The sequence below is a fragment of the Glycine max genome, chromosome 9, assembly GCF_000004515.6.
Source record: "Glycine max cultivar Williams 82 chromosome 9, Glycine_max_v4.0, whole genome shotgun sequence".
Taxonomy (NCBI): Eukaryota; Viridiplantae; Streptophyta; class Magnoliopsida; order Fabales; family Fabaceae; genus Glycine; species Glycine max.
The window spans coordinates 5,440,863-5,460,974 of NC_038245.2; the positions used below are offsets into that span (position 1 = coordinate 5,440,863).

General features: G+C 31.9%; 2 protein-coding genes across 4 annotated transcripts; one reads left to right on the forward strand and one right to left on the reverse strand.

The window, feature by feature from the left end:
• Nucleotides 1–1,069: 1,069 nt before the first annotated feature.
• On the reverse strand, nucleotides 1,070–5,898 carry LOC100815317 (uncharacterized). Of its 2 annotated transcripts, none has more exons than NM_001255810.3 (5): nucleotides 5,712–5,898; nucleotides 4,977–5,194; nucleotides 2,395–2,631; nucleotides 1,956–2,104; nucleotides 1,070–1,696 (listed from the first exon to the last, which is right to left on the reverse strand). In NM_001255810.3, exons 1-5 carry the CDS (start codon nucleotides 5,790–5,792, stop codon nucleotides 1,503–1,505), a joined length of 879 nt encoding a protein of 292 aa, NP_001242739.2. In that variant the 5' UTR covers nucleotides 5,793–5,898; the 3' UTR covers nucleotides 1,070–1,502. The 2 variants fall into 2 exon arrangements, with proteins under 2 accessions (NP_001242739.2, XP_006586709.1); XM_006586646.4 differs by having other exon boundaries at nucleotides 1,122–1,696; nucleotides 2,395–2,628; nucleotides 5,712–5,888.
• A 9,186-nt stretch (nucleotides 5,899–15,084) lies between these two features.
• LOC100815849 (uncharacterized) lies at nucleotides 15,085–18,880 on the forward strand. Of its 2 annotated transcripts, none has more exons than XM_003533688.4 (3): nucleotides 15,085–15,603; nucleotides 17,314–17,473; nucleotides 18,614–18,880. In XM_003533688.4, the coding sequence occupies exons 1-2, from the start codon at nucleotides 15,234–15,236 to the stop codon at nucleotides 17,442–17,444; spliced, it is 501 nt and encodes a 166-aa protein (XP_003533736.1). In that variant the 5' UTR covers nucleotides 15,085–15,233; the 3' UTR covers nucleotides 17,445–17,473; nucleotides 18,614–18,880. The 2 variants fall into 2 exon arrangements, with proteins under 2 accessions (XP_003533736.1, XP_025979462.1); XM_026123677.2 differs by having other exon boundaries at nucleotides 15,102–15,603; nucleotides 18,163–18,880.
• Nucleotides 18,881–20,112: the final 1,232 nt, after the last annotated feature.

Below are 20,112 nucleotides of genomic sequence, written 5' to 3' on the forward strand. Positions count from 1 at the left end.
AATCACCATCCGAAGCTGTGGCTGGAGGCTGGCGTATGAAATTGGTGATGAAGTGAAGATCAGGAATTAAAGCTTAATGAATTAAAGATGTCAGTGAGCCTAAGGCAAGATTTTTTATTGTGGTCTGTATTTTGATCACCGCCACAATTTCATAATTTTAAGGATCTTTTGTTTTTTTAAAAAAAAATTTCATGTGTTATATAAGTTTTATTTTGCTTATAACAAATATTTAGTTGCCGATGACATAGTTCACATAATTTTCAGAATTTAATTTTGATGGACCATGAGAAGGCGAAACCGTTTCGGTCCGGGAATGTGGACAACCCATGAGGATTATGTAAGGCTCATTAGTTTTGGTTGGCATAATCTTTCAAGATTTTGGTTAGCTGAGTGTATTTAAGATAGATGGAAACCGGAGAAGGAAATGGAATAATCTTTCATGTTTTGAATGACTAAAAATTAAGAACAGAAATTTAATTGTGGGACTCATTATAAATTAAGAACAATAATTTCCCATCACGAGCAAAATGAAATGGGAGGGTGGAATAATGTCTCATTTTTTTATTTTAAATTTTAAAAAATATTTTTATAACAATAAAATCTTATTCCACTTTATGAAGTCGACTGCATTAATATAATAAAAATAATAATATTTAAGTTAAATTCAATTTATTAATATAAAAAGTTTATATCATTTATTTTTCCTACTCTTTTCTACTTGTCCAAAGAAGAAGGAAAAAAAACCCTGATGTTCTTAATTCTCTGTCTAAACAACACGTTTTATTCTATTTCTCATTATTTCTATTTTCATGTATTTTCCTCCCTATTCATCATCCATAAAGGAGCTTGCAGATATTATAGTTCATTTGAAACATTAAGGAACTATAAGTATAGCAAGTTTAGTTATATTATATATATATATATATATATATATATATATATATATATATATATATATATATATATATATATTTCCTTTTTCCGTTGAGTCATGTCCAATGCCAATCCAATGTAAGGTGGATTGCATTAAACGTACGGTGGCAAGTGAAAAATGGGAAAACAAACATGCAATTAGACTTGTCAATTGCTCTCCATAACGTTGAACCAACGACTAACTGAGATTGGAAAAAGCATTAGGCGCTTTGAAAGATCGTACAAACTATGAAAAGAAACAAGTCATCAGGAACTTGCAATTAAAAACAGTACTAAGGAAAAAATAAAAAAATCTAAAGTCCCTGCTAAGTAGAAACCTGGGCTCTGGAATCCAAAAAAAAGTGTTTTATCAACAATCCAAATAATGATACAAAAACGGCACCCTGTAGTTGCACCATATCTTCCGCTGGATTATATAGTTGCACCTAACTATGTATGTATTAGTTATGACGCTTGGAACTTCTGATGCTATACATTTTATTTCAGAAAACCCCCTTCTCCCATGTCTCAGGTATAGTCACATAGACCATATGTCAATTCCACAAACCTTGTAAGCTACAAAATATAGTTCAATCCATATGGTTGTGGAACCCAGGGAGAAGGGAAGTGATAAATCCAAAGACAATCATCTGGATCTCCTTCACAATGCCCCACCACTGATTACCACCATTGACATTGTCAGGTTCTGCAACATTTTCATTCTCAACTGCCTGGTCTGCATCATTAGCGGGCTGGTTCCCATTCTCGGCTTCAGGTTGACCCTCTTCCAAAAGATAAGAAGCAAAGTCATTGTGTCAATACGTGATGAAAACTTCAATTGATACTTTTTCATACAAAACCAGTACAATAGGAAAGTGAAAACCTAAAGAAAATTAATTAATAAAGTACAACAATATAAAATGAACCTCATAAGCTTCCAGTAAGACTTCCCTAATTACATCATAAATCACATCAGCTCTATCACTAGTGTTTTGCAAAAGAAACACATGGAAAATCACATGCATAAAATGTCCAAATCATACCTGCTGGAGCAGCATTGTCACCCTCAGGCCTGGGAGCGGGAATATGTTCATCCCTGGCTGCAGGTCTTGGTGGATGAGGAGGTGCTGCTGCTCTCTGCATACCTTGTGAAAGCCATCTTATAATTGGTGTCAAAGCTCCAGTTTGGTATCTGTCACACATCTCAATTAGGAAAAACTACAGCTTCATTCAAACATATACAGTAATGAGTTCAGTAATATTAACTTTACTGCATGGACTTGATATTGACACACATGCACACTCATACAAAATCCAAATAAAAATACAATCCTAGGTATATAAAGAATTGGACAAAGAAAAAGTAAGATGGAGGATTTATACAAGCAGCATTCCCTGGGTTTGAGTCCACAAATGGACAGAACTAGCAAGCAGAAAACATATTCAAAAAAACACAAAAAAAAAAGATGGATAAATACTTACAAATATACAAGAGCAGCAAAGAACACGAGGACGATAAGCCTCTGCCTTGATCCATCTTGGTTAAACAAAAAGATCACAGCTGCCAGCTTCAACATAAGAAACAAATCAATTTGAAATGCAATTTGAAATCTCCTAACAACAACTTGTCTTTGAGGTGCAGGCTGCTGCTGTTGAGGTAGCTGTCCTGCTTGCCCCTGATTTTCACTGGCAGCAGCAGCTTCAGAACTTGGCCTGCTACTGATGGTGACCATGCAGTTACAGAAATCATTAGTTAACATTAATGAACATATTTGTTCACAAAAACAAATAAAACTAAAATAGAATTTTCACCAATAAAACAATTACTAATATCTTTGTTTAAATTTAAACAAGCACTAAATGAAACTAGTGTGAAAGAAAAATATAACATCAATCTTAACCTACTGATAACTTTGAAAGCATACAGAACATCCAAATTAATGCAGGAACAGAAAAGAAAGTCCAACAAGTGTTGTTCATGCTGCCAGTAAATCAGAATCAGGTCCAATTTTCCATGAATGTTTGGATGCCAAATTCAAGTGCAAATGTGACCTATAGGTTCTTTAAAAACTGTCTAATTTCAGATGAATCATGTATACAAATAATTTCATTTCAGTCTTTCTATAGGTAGTCATGATATTATGAATTATCATTACAGTCTGTCAGGATAGTTTTTTATTTATAGTCAGTATTTAGTAACCTAATAATTTATGGCAAAACTTGGCTACAAGTTTTTCTACGCTGGAAGGATGCTCCAACTTCCAAGACTATATATGTATTTATCGCTTGGGAGTAGAAGGCAGACAGATCAAAGAAGTTAAAGAACCTTTGGTGCCTTCTTCCTTAGTTCTGCACTTTGATAGATTCCACTGAATGACGGAATTGACTTTGCATTTCTGCATCTCAGCAAGAAGCCCTAGATTTATAGCACAAACAAGTGTTGTGCATGTTGTCAAATGTGAAGAATGCAAAATCAGGAGTGATTTTCCTTGAAAATTTGGAAGTCCAACCCATGTCCAAACTCCAAAGATGACCTATGAGTGCTTGCTAGAACTTTGAAGCTGTGTGTGTCTAGTTTCAGATGAACCCAGCAGCACATAATTGTTTAGATGAACTTTTCAACAAGAACTTATACAAAAAGAAAATGGGAAGATAAGAGGAATAAAATTCCTCCCAAAAGTTAAAATTAACTTATGCACATCAGTTTTTTAGATGTTCTTTCATCTAACTTCTCTAAAAGCTGAGAATAAATTGATTTTAACTTAGGGGAGAAATTTTATACCTTTTACCTCCTATTTTCTTCTCTTATGAGTGCTTATTGAGAAGTTTTTAAGCTTTTAGGATAGTTAGTTTAGGTTCAGGACATGGTATCAAAGCCTATTTATCAAGTTTGAAATCCTATAGGATGTCTACTTATAAAGTCAATGATTCCTTTCAGCTCATTGATCAGATTTTGAGATTTCAGCAAATTGTTAATTACTAGGCAAGCCGACACAAACACTAGGTGTTAAGAGGCCTTCTTCTTGTTATCAACTACAATTCTGTTTTCTTTAATTTTTTTCATTCACTATGCCTAATTTTCTTGGCAGAGTAGCAGACTGTCTTCACAATCCACCCCAAGCAAATTCCTAATTGTTTCTTGCTTGAGTTTTCCGTAAACCCATCAACCCCAAATCCTTATTCCCTTAGTTACTGATCACATACATAAGTGGCCATCTACCCTTAACCTAATTTTACTTCCAACTTCCAAGATCCCAATGCCTTTACACACTAACAAAAACCCTTCAAATCAAGTAAAAAAATAATCATCAAAAAGGGAACTCATGCATGTTCATTCTGATGCCTCTATAAAACCATCCATATCTCATGCAAGCCAAACTCATTCCTCATATTGCTAGCAGTTACAACTTCCTCCTTGCTTCAAATAATGTAATTTCAACATTTCATTATTTTGTATTTTAGCAATTCAAGAAATTATTGTTCTTCTATGCATCAATCATTGTGACCAAGTGCAGATTGCAAGTCAGTAGAAACATTATACCTCACCTAAAGGACCTATGGGAAACAAAGTATGAAAACGGTGTAAAACATACTCTATTTGGAAGCTTAGAAACAACATAGTGTTCTCTAATGCCACTTTCAATGCTAATGCACTGTTTGAAGATGCGACTTTTCTACTGTGGTCTTGGCTAAGGGGTTTTGAGAAAGGTTTCACAGTCCATTTCAATCAATGGGCAAGCAGCTTTACACAAAGCTTTTCGTATCAGTAGTAGCCTACATTGTTACGCGCCTATTTAATGTAAATTTCATAGCAAATATATATCCATACTCTGGTTCCCTTTCAGAATATCAATGTCTGATTGAGGAACCATTTGTATGGTCCTTTATGTACTATTAAGTACCTCTGGTACTCCAATTAATATATAGATTACCTTTGCTGATAAAAAAAATGCTGAAAAATATGTTTCAATATCAGAACAAGTAAAAAAATTCCTATAAATTGTGCAATAACCAAGCTTCACATACATCACAACATTGTCATAACGAAATAACCAGCCACTTACCTGGGTGTGTGGTAAGTCAGCGGAATCAGAGTGTTGTATGTAAGTCCAGTAATTTGTCTGTCATACGGGTTAACAGGAACAGCATATATGCCAGCTCCGCGGTTCCCATTCTCCTCATGTTGCGGCAGAGTCAACCCTGGAACTAGCGCAGGGTACATACCAGGAATCATTTGATAATACCCACCCGGAAAGGGCATAAAATTCGAAAATGCAGGGACCTGAGACAACAACAACAACATCCATACAAAACCATGACGACGATTCAGATACATGCATTTTAAAAACAACAATTCAGGGCGCATTTTCATTCACACTTGTGTTCACACAGCAAGCTCAAAACACAAGTACAAATTAAAGCATAGATTTGAGCTAAATTAGGTTGTTAACACATAAAATGCCGATCGAATCCCATCTTAACATTTTCTATTTCGCTCAAAACTGTGTTTCATTAGCTCGTATCTGTTATAAAAATAAAAAAGGAAGAAAAAAAAAAACGAATTCGATGCCCGAAAAGCATCATGCACTGATTAGGTTGTACCCAGAATTTCCTGGTCTATCAGCTACGAAATAAAACAATTACGAACTTGAAATGAAAAATAAAATGAACAACAACAATAATAATAACCCTAGTTTGAGTTCCAATTATATGAAAAAGGGTTTTCTTTTTGCGAATTAGAGGAATGAGAGGCACGAAAAATACAAATAGGGAAGTGGAATTGAAGTGGATTATGGAACCTGCGGTGAATCTTGAGGCGAATTCTGAGAAGAAGAAGGTTGTGAGCTCGACGGCGCCGTTTCGAGAGGGTTTTCCGCCATTGTTGATGATCTTGATCACGCTCAGTGTGTTAGTGTTTGGGTCTCTCTAAACCTGAAAATGAATGAAATGAAAATTGAGTTTTTTTATTTTATTCCACGCTAGTTGTGCCAATTTTAGTGGTTTTTCTAAGGACATATTGCGTAGTAGAAACCAATGACTGGATGACACGTACTATTCATTAGTGTTCTTCCATGTGTTTATGCTTCACTGGTGTGTTTATACACAAATTAATTACAAATTTTACTATTTAATTTTTATTGTTTTGTAAATTTTGTTAATTAAGTTTCAAAATTTTGTGTATTTCTTTATCATTGACATAAAAAAACGTTTTAGATAAAATAAAATAGGTCATTTTGTTATAGTATGATGATAAAATATATAATTGAAAAATTAAATAATAAAATTCATTATAAAAAATTGAATGATAAAATTCGTAAAATTATGAAAATTTGATGATAAATTTATAATTCAACCTTTATTTAAATGTTAAAATAAGTGGGGGAGAAGAGAATAAAAGGAAAACAAAATTAAAAATATAGAAAAAATAAAATAAAATAAATATTTACATCAAGAGAATGAAAAAGAAAAATAATCACTTTTAGTTTGAAACGTCATGCTTTAAAATAGTTTTTATATTTAAGATTTTAATTTTTCATAAAATTAATGATATTAGTTTCTATCTTCTATTAGAATTTTATTGCGTGTGTAATTATAGGATAAATATTTAATTTTATATAATTAAAATTTATAACAAATATTTTTTATTATATAAATTATATTTTAGATTTCTAAAAATAATTTATATTATGATATAAGATTATTTTTAATTATTCATAATTTTTTAAAATTATTCAAAATAATTTTTAAAATAAAAAATAATAGATAAAAAAATGAACAATTAAAAAAATAAGTATACAAAATAATAGTGATTTTAGATACGTGAGAAAGAAATTTTACAAATTAATTATTAAATAAAATTAAGCGTGAAAATTAAAAAAAAAATTGAAAAGAATAAAAAATAAAAGTAGATGTTTAAAATATTAAATTATGATAAGACCAATGACGAATCTATATGGTGGCTTTTGAGAGCAATTCTTCCAGTGACTTCAAACAATTTCTTAACATAATTTAGATCTTTAACTATAAATTATTAAATTGTCATCATAATTTAAAATGCAGTATAAAATTTTAGGATTTATTTGTGGTTAGAAATGATAAGATAACTATCATATCTTAGTATTGATTGTTGTTTATAGTGTTAATGTGATAGATAATATTATTTTATCTTTTATCCTATTATGTTGATCTAATGTAATTCTTATCATAAAGAGGAGTTGAGTTAGGAATTGGTTGAAGTGATCTTTGAATCAACTAAAAGATTGAAATGTAATAAAAAAAAATTGGAGATATTTGAAAAGGTTTTAATAGGTAGCAATTACTAGTCTTTTTTATTTTTCTTTGAAAGTTCCAAAGAATTTTAAATAGGATCAATAAGTTTTGGAGGTGTTAGTGAAACAACAAACATATATAACTAGAAATGCAACTAGATGTGATCCATTATCTCAATTCCAACCAACAGTTGGTTATTAGTTGTGATTGAAAATATGACTAGAGTTTGTTCGTTCTCTTTAGTGTTTGCTTATTAAGGTATTTTTTGGGTTGGTTGTCTACTTATATACTTCAAGTTCTTTAATTTCACTAATGACAACAAATTTAAGTTTTTTTTTTATTTCTTATATTTGTATTTGCAAGTTTGTGTTTTTTAAAGATCATGTGATTTTAAGATGTAGTACATTTTTGTGTTTGTCTTTAGAGTCAAATTTTCTTGTAGTAAGAAAAATAGGAAGTGTCTAAGATTAGTGATATTTTGGGTATTTTATATCTATATCAATTCCCTTTTTGTAATGTTATGATTTGTTTATCTGCCATTTTCCATAGGTTATGATAAATTTTACTCCAATTAGTTAAGCTTATTAACATGATCATCATTTGTTAAATTTAGATTTTCTTTTTGAACTTGGAAGTTAGACTTACATAAAAGAATTTGTTGAATGAGATATTTTTTGTATGTCTTACTAACCCCTACACATTTAGCTATCATATTGAAGTATGCTTCGAGTGGTGAACTTTTTGAGAGAATGTGTAATGTTGGTTAATTTAGTGAAGATGAGGTTGTAGAATCTATAGTATGGTTTATCTATATATTTTTTCCATGCAAATAAACTATATACACGAATAAGGTATTCATATTGAAATTTACCAAGTGAATGAATTTCCTATATTGTAGTTGCAGGCAAGATATATATTTCTTCCAACAACTAATATTAGGGTTAGCTACTTCATTCAATGGTTTGCACTCCTAATTCATTATCTTCCCACTACCACAAAAATGATATTTAACGACATCGATTCAAAGACAATTCTTCCAAAACCATTGTTAACCAAAATGCGGTGACATTTTTGTAAATCATAGCTAGTGTTCAGCGTTAATTTTTGAAAAATTGTCTTTGAATGCAAGTGTTCAATGATGATTTTTGGAAAAACCATTTTGAAAAGTGCTTCCTTTTCATTCTTGCGACCTCTCTCTCGCGCTCTTTCAGTCTCTCATGCTGCTCTCTCTCACACCAATCCTCACCTTTTCATTCCCACCATAACCACAAGCAAAACCAGCACCGCTCACTACTAACCAACAACACACACCTAACCTTACCCCAAACCAACTCCACCACAACACTCACAGCCCCAGAGAAGCTATTGATCTAGGCAGAGAAGTCGTAGATTTGGTCACCAACATCGCAGATTTGGCCTCCAAAGTTATGGATTTGGCCGCTAAAGCTCCCTCCGAACTCGACCCCTCTCCAACTCCACTAGTCTGCCATCGCCTTTTCCTTCGACAACCTTGCCACCGTACAAACCATGGCTAGGTACCTCTATCGCCACTGTCTCTTCAAACCCCCCTCTCTCTCAAAGCCCTTTCTCTCAAGAGTCATGAGGAGCCACGAGCCACAACCCATGAGCCACTTTTCTTAGGGACGAGCCCATTTGTCTCACTAACGAATCATTTTCTATGTTTGTTTTCGATCCTCGCTAAAACCCTTACTCACACAAAGCTCATTCTCGATTCTCGACTGTCACTCAAGTTATTCAATCTCTACTAAAGTTCTGGAAAACCTAGTAAGATTTTTGGTGCATTTATGAATCTCCCTAACTTGAACGTTATTTTTCATTGTCTTTTAACTCTTTTCTTCTATTTTACTTCTAATCAAAATCATTTTTCCTTTTTTTTCTTCTTGTTTTCCTATCAGTGCAGAGACAACACATTCAATCACTATTACACTCTAATAAACAAGGTTTTAATGAAACTTGTTCTAATCTTGTTAATTCTTAGTTTTGAACTATTAATTGTATGTATTAACGTTATTGTAGCCAATGTTGTGTTCTAACTTTTGGGTAAAACAATAGGCTCTGAACTCTGAAGCATAAACATTGTCGTAAAGTATCTATAGACGATTGAAACAAAAGGAAACATGGGCAAAAACAAACAAAATAGAAAATCCGAATAATTGATTATAGGGGTCTGTTTTCAGTGTCTTGGATCAACATGTTTTGCTTTGCTTTTTGATAGATAAGGGGTTTTGTAGGGTTTATTCTATGCATCCAAAAATAATGGGGTCTTTGGAAAACAATGGAGCACACAAAGCAAGAGATGAAAAAGAACATGAACAAGAACCTATACTAATGGAGCAAAGTCAGAGGTTTTGCATGTTCCCTATTTGCTACAAGCAAATTTGGGAGATGTACAAGAAGGTTGAAGCCAGTTTATGGACTAGTTCGTACTTATTTACTACTTCATTAATCATTCCATAAACTAAACTTTATTCAATCATTCCTTTCATCACAATTTTAATTGCCACTAATTCCTTTACTCTACTTTAGTAACGTTTCACTTCCATGCATGGGAATTCAACACAATACTGATGTTATCGAAATTTGAGTATTCCATCCCCATGTGCGAATTTAAATTTCCATATTATAAATTATTGTTTCATTAAAAAAATTATTTTTTATTTTGTATGTTGCCTGAGTATTCTATTTGTGTCACACATGTTTCGCGTTCTATCTTTTGAATATGAGAGATTTGTCTGTTCCTTCTAGATTTTATTTGCATTATTTTTTAAATCTCTCCATCTCTTTTTTATTCCCATAATCTCTATCTTCTCTTTTATGACTTTGTTTTTGGTGTGAGTTTTTTTTCCAGTCAGCATCGTTTGGAATTTGAATGAGACGAGGCTAGGTAGTTAACAATCATATAGAGCCAATTGAATTTTTCGAAATAGATTTTCTTTTTTACAGGCCCTGATGCTATTACAAAATATTGTGAGATTTTTTTTTCATTTTTTTTATATTTTTTTTGGGAGAGCGTAGACGAGAATGGGACACAAGCAATAAAAATTATTCATAAGGACTACGACATAAATTTTAAACTGTATAGAGATGATACAAAATTTTCAACCATTAATTTGAGCATTTTAATATCTATTAGTAATTAAATCATATTGAACTTGTTTTTCTAAAGGTATGTGATAACATTGGGTTTAGTTTGCACAAACTAATGACTACGTTTCTGATAAAACAAAAAAAAAAAACTAGAATATGATGCTATGTAATATGAAATCATCAAATGCTTAGAATGAGAATAAAGTTTATCAAGGTGCATATTACCCTAATATTGAAATAGTATTGGGTCTTTCCCACTAAACACCTTGAAATAATATTGAACATTTGATTTATGTTTTATAATATAGAAATAGCACTAGAAGATGATTCTCTTGCTTACATAATCTAAAGATTGCAGTGATAACTCAATTGAAGTATATGGTCCCTTTTTCTTTGGGCAATGTGAGCCACTCTTCAAAGTTGTAGTTGATGTATTCTTCTCTTCCTTAGCATAATGTCTAGTTGCTTCCTGATTTGAGGTTTTTTTTGTCAAAGATGTATAGCTTGTTGTTGGAGACATATATTAAAGATTCAAGAGAGAAATATAAATTGTTCAATGCAATTGAAACTTTGCCTTGTGTTGCAAAAAAGGCTGAATGGGCATTTAGTTGGATTCATAAGTGACTATTAATTCTATCCACACTTGCACTCTGAATAACCCATCTAATAGGTTTTTTAATATCAATGAACTAGTTAAAGGTTGGTTCTGTCTGAAGAAATTGATTGGCCTAATCAGTTGGCCTGTTAGGCCAAAATATATTGAAAAATTCAGTCTTCAAAGAGTGTGTTAAAGAGGATATGAATATAAGATATTAAAAGCATTTATCGTCGGGTCATTTCCTTTTGTTGGGCGGGCATAATTAGGACCCAACTCAAGAAAATCAAAGGAACATGACAGTTTGAGTTGCAATATTATTGTTTTATTTGGTAATTATTCTGCTATAGTTTTTCTTTTACCACCAAAAATATAAGTTTAAAAGAAACCAAAAGAAAAAAGGTAAGGAAAGAAAAACATTTGCAGTGCAAGATTATTTCCCGTGATAAAAATTAGATGTGTCAAGTGTAAGCAACATAAGAGTCCTTAGAAAATCAAACCATGTTCTAGTATATAGATATTTGAGAAATGTACTGCTAGTCTGCCAATGACTTTTGGGTTTATGTTATCTATTACTTTCTCATTAAGAATCAAAGTGAAACCCTGGTAACATAAAAATTATTTGTGAAAAGAAAGAAATATTAAAAATGCAATTGTACTTAAGCTATGAATATTGTTTGTTCATTTTATTTTTGTAGACTTTTATTCATGTACTTGTTTAGAAATCAATCACAAATTAATACTTGTGATATATGTATGTCTAATATTTACAAAGTTACTTCAGTGCTACTACTTTTCAAAAAGGCATTGAAGTTTATGGTCTATATTTGTGGATTAGGATCCAGTGTCTTGTGAGGTTGTAATTTTCATTATAAACTTTTGGATGAAGGCTTTTATGTGGATCCATTTACTTTATTATTTAATGGGGATATACACATTTCATCGTGTGAGCAACTCTTTAGTTTCTTTATAAGATAATATCTATCTACTCTATTTTTTTGTGAATTGTGATCATTAGCCTTATTAGATTTTATGTTTTGTTGTTATTTGCTCTTTTAGCTTTTGTGCCATATTTTGGCTTAAAAAGAAAGGATTGATGCCAGTTTTGACATTCTTAAATGAGCTAATCTTTAGAGATGAAGGCCTTTATTGTGATTTTGCTTGTCTTAGGTAGCATTGACTTTTTCATTAATTATTCTAAATAGAATGAAAAGGCATGGATGTACTGGAATATGTTCTCATGCTTGTTTTGGAGGATTGATAAGATTTCGAGGATGAAACTATTAGTCAATGCATTGTTATTGCCTACAATTTGTTACAAAATCCACTAAGTTCTTATGAGGTTCATAAGCTTGTACCCCAAGCTATTTAAATTCAAACTAAGTTTGTGTGTGATGTTCTCCCCTGTGCATTGATTGGCATGAACTCAGCGCTCATGAGCCAGCACATAAAAGTTGTTGTTTACATGCTATTGGTATGACACTAAAACTTTTCATTTTACTTGTGTAAGATGGTAAGAGAAACACTCATGTTATTTGAATTTATTTGTACTATTTTATTGGATTTAAATGCACAATTTGTTTGTTTTTGGTCAGGGGCATTTTTCAAATTTCTCTTAATACCTATTACTTAACTTGCTTGCCCCCTCCATGCCTTTGTGGGCTCTCTCTCCATTTACATTTCAATGGATTCATATAAGAGGATTTTTTTTTTCATGTTCTGTTTTTAGGTCCTTAAAGATGGATTATTGAATGAAGCTACAGTTCTTGGTGTCCCTGTGAAGGCCATAATCTACATTTCTATTATACATTTAGGTGTGTGAACATTTTACATTTATGTTTTTCTTAGTAATGTTTCATTTTTCTCTTTTGTGCATGCATTTATCAATTGGTGATTTTTAGGTGAGCATATTGATGGCATTAGCTAAACACATATTTAATTGAAGTGGTTGAACCTTTTCCAATCTTTATTCTCTTGGAAATTGAAACAGAAATAATTGACCTTGTTTTGTGAATTTTTGTGTGGATCTCACTTTTTCCCTATTCCCTATTTGCTACGAGCTTTTGGTCTGTACAATATCGAGGCACTGTTTTGATAGATTATTGTCGCCTTCGAAAATGAAGTTTGATATTGTAAGTCTAAAAGTCTTTTAACATAATTTTTTTATATTGTTTACTGCAATACATATACATGCATGTGCAATTTTATTAAAGGGTCAGTATCTATGATAAATTTATAATCTTAAAGTTAAACTTATTTATCAAAATTAAGTCAATGGCTCCTTTTATATAACTTATCTTCCTAATGGTTTCTTATTCTTTTGAAATTTTAGGAGCAACAACAAGGTGGTATGACTGATGAGGCAAAACAATTTATGGGATCCAGTTGTTTTGGTAAACTTATCTCTTTGGCTTTTGTTCCTTTTCTTTTGGGGGAATCAGCTAGCACATGCATCTCATTTTTTTGACTCATATTTTCATTTTAACAACTCGAGCTTATTCATTGGATACAATTGTGTTGATGAAAAGGAGCTTGAAGCTACTTTAAGGTTATGTTGTTCTGTAGTGGATGATCCTATGTCTTATCATTAACCTATCTAGTATTTAACATTAAATATTTTGCAATTTCTCATGGCAGAAGAATATTTGCTTAGTCTCAGACGGTAAAACTATGCTTTTTGTGTTGTCTTTTATATTAATAGTGTATCATGTATGCTTTAATGTATAGTTGAATTTTAGCGGGGGGAAGTTTATTTTCTCATTACTGCAATTGTTGGTTCTTTATGTTACAAAAGTGATCATTCATGTGACATTTTTATATTGGTATTCACCAAAATGATTTTTGTTGAAAGTCGTATTACTTCATTCCAATCAAAATTGAAAAAAAAAACTCAATTGCATTTTACTTCACTCTCTGTCTTTGTGGGCTTTCTCTCCGTAAACATTAAAAAAAATTAAAATGACATCAATTTTTAGAAAATCATCTTAAAGTGTATACTTTTTTTTAAAAAAAAATTATTATCATAAAAAACAACATATTTTACATCAGTTTCTGAAACAACTGATGTAAAAATCGAGATTCTAAGACGGTTTAAAACTATTGTGAAAAATGTTAGTTTTCATGACGGCAGATTCAAAAATGATTGAAAACCATAAGGAAAGTGTCAAATAACCTTTTTTGAAATACTTTTTTTTGTAGTAGTGTCTTAAATCATGTCATGCATCCTATTTTCAAGAAATTTATCAAAGAGATCTAAAATTAAAAAAACACTTTGTTGGACAAAAATCTTTCTCTTTGACTTAAAACTTGTACTTTGTTACTCCAAGATTAATAACATTTGCACCTAAACGAGCCATCTTTTAGATATATCGTATATCTTATATTATGTTTTTGACTTTAATTATACTTTGTGATGAATTTTACCTCCAATTTTTAAAAAATTTGTAAATTTTATATTTGATCATTATAATGCTATGAAGAGATAAAATCATTGTAATTTTTACTCTCAATTTTATACTTTTTAATAAAATTTATCCTCAACTTTGATGAATTTCACTTTCAAAAGTTAAATGTTAACATGTCATGTCAACATAATGATAGAAGATAAGTTTGAAATTTTTTCAAAATAAAATAAAATAAAATAAAATATGTCAAATTAATTTGTTGAGAATAAAATTCATAAAATAAAAAAAATTGAAAGGATAAAAAATACAATTAAATATATGATTTATATCAAATCCTCACATGTTATAATTTTTGTTGATTGTGCATTTAATTTAACATGCAACCGTAGTTTCACTACACTTTCAACCTTTATCAATAGTTGGAACACTAACATACATCAAGAAAAAAATATGTATAATTAATATAAAATAATTTTATGTTTGTAATCAATTATATATTATTATTCAATTATATATTATTATTTAAGATAAATTTATTAATTTTTATAAAATTATCTTAAAAATTATATTAATCATTATTTATGATTGAATAAAACTATAATTTTTTTTTATCTTAAATTAATTTATTCTATCATTTTCCATACTATTTTCTTCTAAACAAATTCAAACACGTTTGTTAATTTATATATATTAAGATGCGTTTGTAAATCATGTGGCTAATATTGATTTGTTTCTTAATTTTTTTTAGGAGAATGATGTTAAAATTGATTGGATATAGCCTATATTTGTAAGTAAATACTATATTTGTCCACCCATCCATCCGTACAGCCCAGAAAGTCACCGTCTTTCATTCCCAACCTAACTTTCTTCCCTCTCTCTCTCTCACATCTATAAGCAACCAATCCAATCCCATCTCTCTCTCGCAAACCACGACGACGACGACGATGTTGGGTGTCCTCCGCAGCAAGGCTGGGTTCCTCCGCCGCCTCACCTCCCTCTCCGTCCCCCTCCGGCACCGGTCGAGCAAGGCGGCGGCGGCGGGTGGACATGTGGTGGAGGTTGACATGGCGGAGTACGACGTGGCGCTGAAGCACTTCGACGACCTAATCCAGCGCATCCTCGTCAAGAAGAACACACCGGACTGGCTCCCCTTCGTGCCCGGGTCCTCCTTCTGGGTCCCACCGCGCCTCTCTCCCTCCAACGTCGCCGACCTCGTCCACAAGCTCTCCTACGAGGACCACCGCCACCCCCACGATTGCTCCCCTCTCCTCTCCACCCTCCGCGGCTGGCCCTCCGACAATTTCTTCATCGATGGTAACTAACTAACTAACTATACCACCCCTTTTTTCTCAAAATCTCATTTTTTCTGCATTTTTGTTCAATTGGGTCAACGAATAAATAATCAAAATTGGTGCTTTTTCACACCCTCCGACAATTTCTCCATAGATGGCAACTAGCTCATTGCCACCACCCAATCCTTTTCCTCAAAATTTCGTTTTTCTACACTTTTGTTTAATTGGATCAATGGATATATAATCAAAATTGGTGCCTTTTCACACCCTCTTTTGGTTTTGTGTTTAGGGGAAATTTAGGGGGGAAAGATATGGGTGTGTTTTTTATTGATTGATTTGGGGGTGGGGGTTGTTTCTTCCTGCTCACATTTAGAACTGAAGTTTTTATAAATGGTCCACAACAGCAATTTCAAATTCTGCATTTGTGTGCAATTTCTTCATCAATGGTAACTAATTGCCACACCCCCTTTCCTCAAAATTTCATTTTTTGCCCTTTTTGTTTAGTAAAAATTTAGGGGGAGTGGATGGCGCCCCAGTCCACGGCAGGGAAAGCCTCCGGGCTCAAAGAGCTCTTACAAAGGTACTTACATTTACCTCACCCCAAGGAGACTAGTGAGGGTTCGATCCTACGACATGTCAGATGGGAGACCCTGTCTTGCTCTACTCGGCCAACCCCTTGGGGTTGCCCTTTTTGTTTAATTGGGTCAATGAATAACTAAACAAAATTGGTGCTTTTTCCACTCCCTCTTTTGGTCTTGTTTTCGGGGAAATTTAGGGGAAAAAAGACATGGGTGTGTTTTTTATGGATTGATTTGGGGGTGGTGTTTGTTTCTTCTTGCTCACATTTTAAACCAGGGTTTTCAAAAACAGACCCCAACCGCAAAGTTAAGGTTTTTGGGTGTTTGCGACTGCAACTGTGGCTGCATTTATGCATTTGTTCGTAATTTTCTGTGATATCAATTAACGTGATGAAATTGCTACAGTGATTGTGATTTAGAACTTTGTTTAGAATCTGCAGTTTTGTGCCAGTGCTGATGATGGATTTATTCTTATCAATTTATTTGGTCATTGGGGTCTTCTCTTTACCATATGCTAGAGAGGAATGTTTCTGCAACGTTTGTCTTAACTTTTAGGTGTAATTTTTGGTTAAAAAGGTGCAAACTAATGGTTCTAATGCTGATTGCACATTACTATTTTCAAGTGGCTTAATTTGAGTGCAACTTATTCCAATTAAAAGTTTGTATGCCTTTCCTCATATTTTGCTGCATTTTCCTGGTATGGATGGCTGTGAAAAGTGATATGTATATGTGTTTGTTAATGAAAAATATTTTTATCTGTTTAGGTTTTAGTTTTAATGGGCTGGTAGGATGCAGTTTGTAATCTGCGTGTTAAAAATGTGAGACTTGGAACATGAAAAGCAATGTGATGGGTGTTATGCATTATTGGCACTGCATATGAACAAATTATGTACTTATGAGGAGTGCACTCTAATGGCCCATTGCTAACAAGTTGATGAATATTAGAGCACCAGATTATTCATTTAATTTGCTCTTCATAAGTCTCTCGTGTAAAAAGTTATTGATTTGAATTGAACATTAAGCTCACTGTAAGACAATAATTATTCTACATTTGAGACTGCAAATCAATGTAAACATTTTGCACTTTGGGATGGGTAGAAATATTGTGATTTATGAACTCAAACAATTCTGTGTGCTTGTCTTTTTTACTTCAGAGAATGAATCTACTGATGGTGAGGATACTGATATAGAGATAAATGGCCCAGACGGGACGAACGGGACTGTGAAAGTGAAGGTTCTGACATTTTCAGAAAATGTAGCTCACTCAGAAGATGAGGAAGGATGATCCATAATTTAGCCAAGCCAGTTGCTGCGGTGAGCCTGCTTCTTTAGCTTGGACGTTTCTTCTGTGCTTGTGCCTTTATATGTGGACATTGTAATCTGTAGTGCAAATCAACTTTTGGTTTTTTGATGGGTAACCTAGGAAAGGAGGAATTTTAAATTTCTTATAACATGTGCTACTTTACAACCTGCCTACCTAATATCAATGCATGATTTTGAAAGGAAAAGCAAAAGGAGGAGAGATCAGAGATTTAATTCAAAACAATGAAACATATGAAGATGATAATTTTAAAATGTTAACAGCTTCTTATATTCACCTTCTACTACCCAGCCTTATGTGCATATCCTTTCAGCAATTATGTGATGTAGGAGGGTAACTAATAGTATGCCCTTTGGGCAGGGTAGTTGGGTACTCCCCAGACCTATTAGCCAAGAGTACTTTGACTTCTTTTTTTTTTTTCCTAAAGGAAAGCAAAATGTCAATAGTACACAAAAGTTTGAAGCACTTACGGTACCTAAGTGGTAGCCCAAAGATAACAAAAATCCTATTTAGATATATAATCTTAATAAATTGCAATTTTCCTTAGAATTAATATTCAATCAAAGATAAAATCTCTAAAACTAAGAAAAGATATCAAAATCCTAAATAACATAATTGTTGTCAGATCTATAGGTAAAAAGTAACACAAATTATCCTAATCTATTATGCCTTGCATCAGTAGGTTGACACTTGTGCCAAGCTACTTCACAATTTAAGTTTTGAAGGCATACGATAGTGTGACACTATTTTATGAGGAATGTCCTGGAAATTTAAGCGAGTTAAGGCAGCATAGAAGAAACTGGTGGAAGTGTTATAGATGGATTATCACTATCAGGCTATCACAATGATTCTTACGTTCAATTATGTACATCTTTTGTGCTGATGCTCGCTTTATTGGCCTTGTGTCTGACATTTTGCGGTTGGTAGCGGTATAGCTTATTTCTCATTCTTTAATCCATAACTTTTGGCTTGGGGAAACAAGGGACATCTCAAGATGAAAGAGAACTAAAGGTTTTGCTGTTTTGGCAATCATGATTTTGTAGTGCAAAATCTGTGTAATATATTTTTGAACATTGTCTTTTATTGTATTGTTTATCCATGTAATAATACCAATCTGAACACTTATTTTGTAGGTTTTTTTATGATGCTATGTAAGGTTGTGGAGAAGTCCAAAAAAAAAAGCATGGGAAAAAAACCAAGCTCTCTGGATGTTGGAAAGGACAGTGTGTGCAAATGAAAATTCCTTCAGGATACAGAACTGTTGGTTCTTTTGGGATTTAAACCCATCTCACTCTGCATGACTCAACATTGATCTGTTTATTTGCAATGCTAGGTTGAATCCTTGTAGGCTGAATGTATATATTTATTTATCCAACTAATAAAACACAGACATTTTAGAATATTTTCCTCTAAACCAGCAAGGACTTGCTCAATCTAGTGCACATATAATTATGTTGATGTGTATATAATTGTAATAGACATTTCTTTGGTGGTACAAAAGTGTAATAGCCTTCATGGGGCAACACTTCGAAAGTTTTTCATTAAAGTCACACTCTAGCTTGAATTTTAGCATTAAGTTCCATTATCTATCTTTTCTTCTCAACCCCATCCCCATTATTTTGTTTTTGAAGACATAGTTTCCCATTGAAAGGTTGCAAGTCAGCAAACCAACAAAACATGTTAAGGAACAAGAATTGTTGATGTGATTATCTACATACCTCTGAAGAAGAATTGTTGCCATTAAAATGGACCATGTTGGAAGAGCATTACATATTTTTCTTCATGTTTGGTTAAATCAATGTTTTCCGAATTAGCCAAATATCTTTTAAATCTAGTTATATAATATAAGTGTATTTTTATGAATTATATAATATAAAATATGATTAAGCCTTTTAATTATAATTTCAAATACTAATTGCGGAAGGCAGTCACAAAATATGGGTTGTCTTAATTTATTTCATCAGAAAAATACTAACGATATTAATTAAGGAATTCAAAGTAGAGTTTTTTAATTAAAAAATATATTATAATGTGCTCTTATCATAATTTTTAGGTTAAAATATAATTTTTGTCTCTTTATTTTCTTAAATTTGTATTTTTAGTCTTCAATTTTTTAATTGAGATATTTTATTCTTATTTTTAAAAAAATTTACAATTCACGTTTCTTATTTTTTAATTAAAATATTTTATCTTTCATTTTTAAAAAATTATTAATTTTAGTCCTTGTGACTAATTCAAATGTTGATCTACTTATTATTTTAACGTTGAATAACAACGATTTATTTATTATGTATATGACAAATTTTTTTAAAATTATTTAATTGCTTACAAACTTAATTTATTAAAAAAAATTAAAAAAATACAATCAGTAAGTCTAAACTTGACTAAGGAAATTAAAATCATAATTTTTTTAAAAGTGGAGACAAAATGTCTTAATCATAAAATAGGGAGATTAAAATCGTAAATTTAAAAAAAATAAAAGGATAAAAATTATATTTTAATCTAATTTTTAATAACAACAAAATAATTTTTAATTTTTTTAGCAAGCTCGTAATTTTATAACCCAACTAGCAAAATTTAAGCACATTCCAACATGTATTTATCCTCATAATGAAATGAATTAATCTAGTTA

Coding starts and splice junctions, on each gene's coding strand:
- LOC100815317 (NM_001255810.3), bottom strand. CDS start 5,792: ATGGCGGAAAACCCTCTCGAAACGGCGCCGTCGAGCTCACAACCTTCT. Junction 5,195..5,711: donor CGCCTCAAGATTCACCGCAG/GTTCCATAATCC, acceptor TTGTTGTCTCAG/GTCCCTGCATTTTCGAATTT. Junction 2,632..4,976: donor CTGACTTACCACACACCCAG/GTAAGTGGCTGG, acceptor GGTCACCATCAG/TAGCAGGCCAAGTTCTGAAG.
- LOC100815849 (XM_003533688.4), top strand. CDS start 15,234: ATGTTGGGTGTCCTCCGCAGCAAGGCTGGGTTCCTCCGCCGCCTCACC. Junction 15,604..17,313: donor CGACAATTTCTTCATCGATG/GTAACTAACTAA, acceptor TTTTTACTTCAG/AGAATGAATCTACTGATGGT.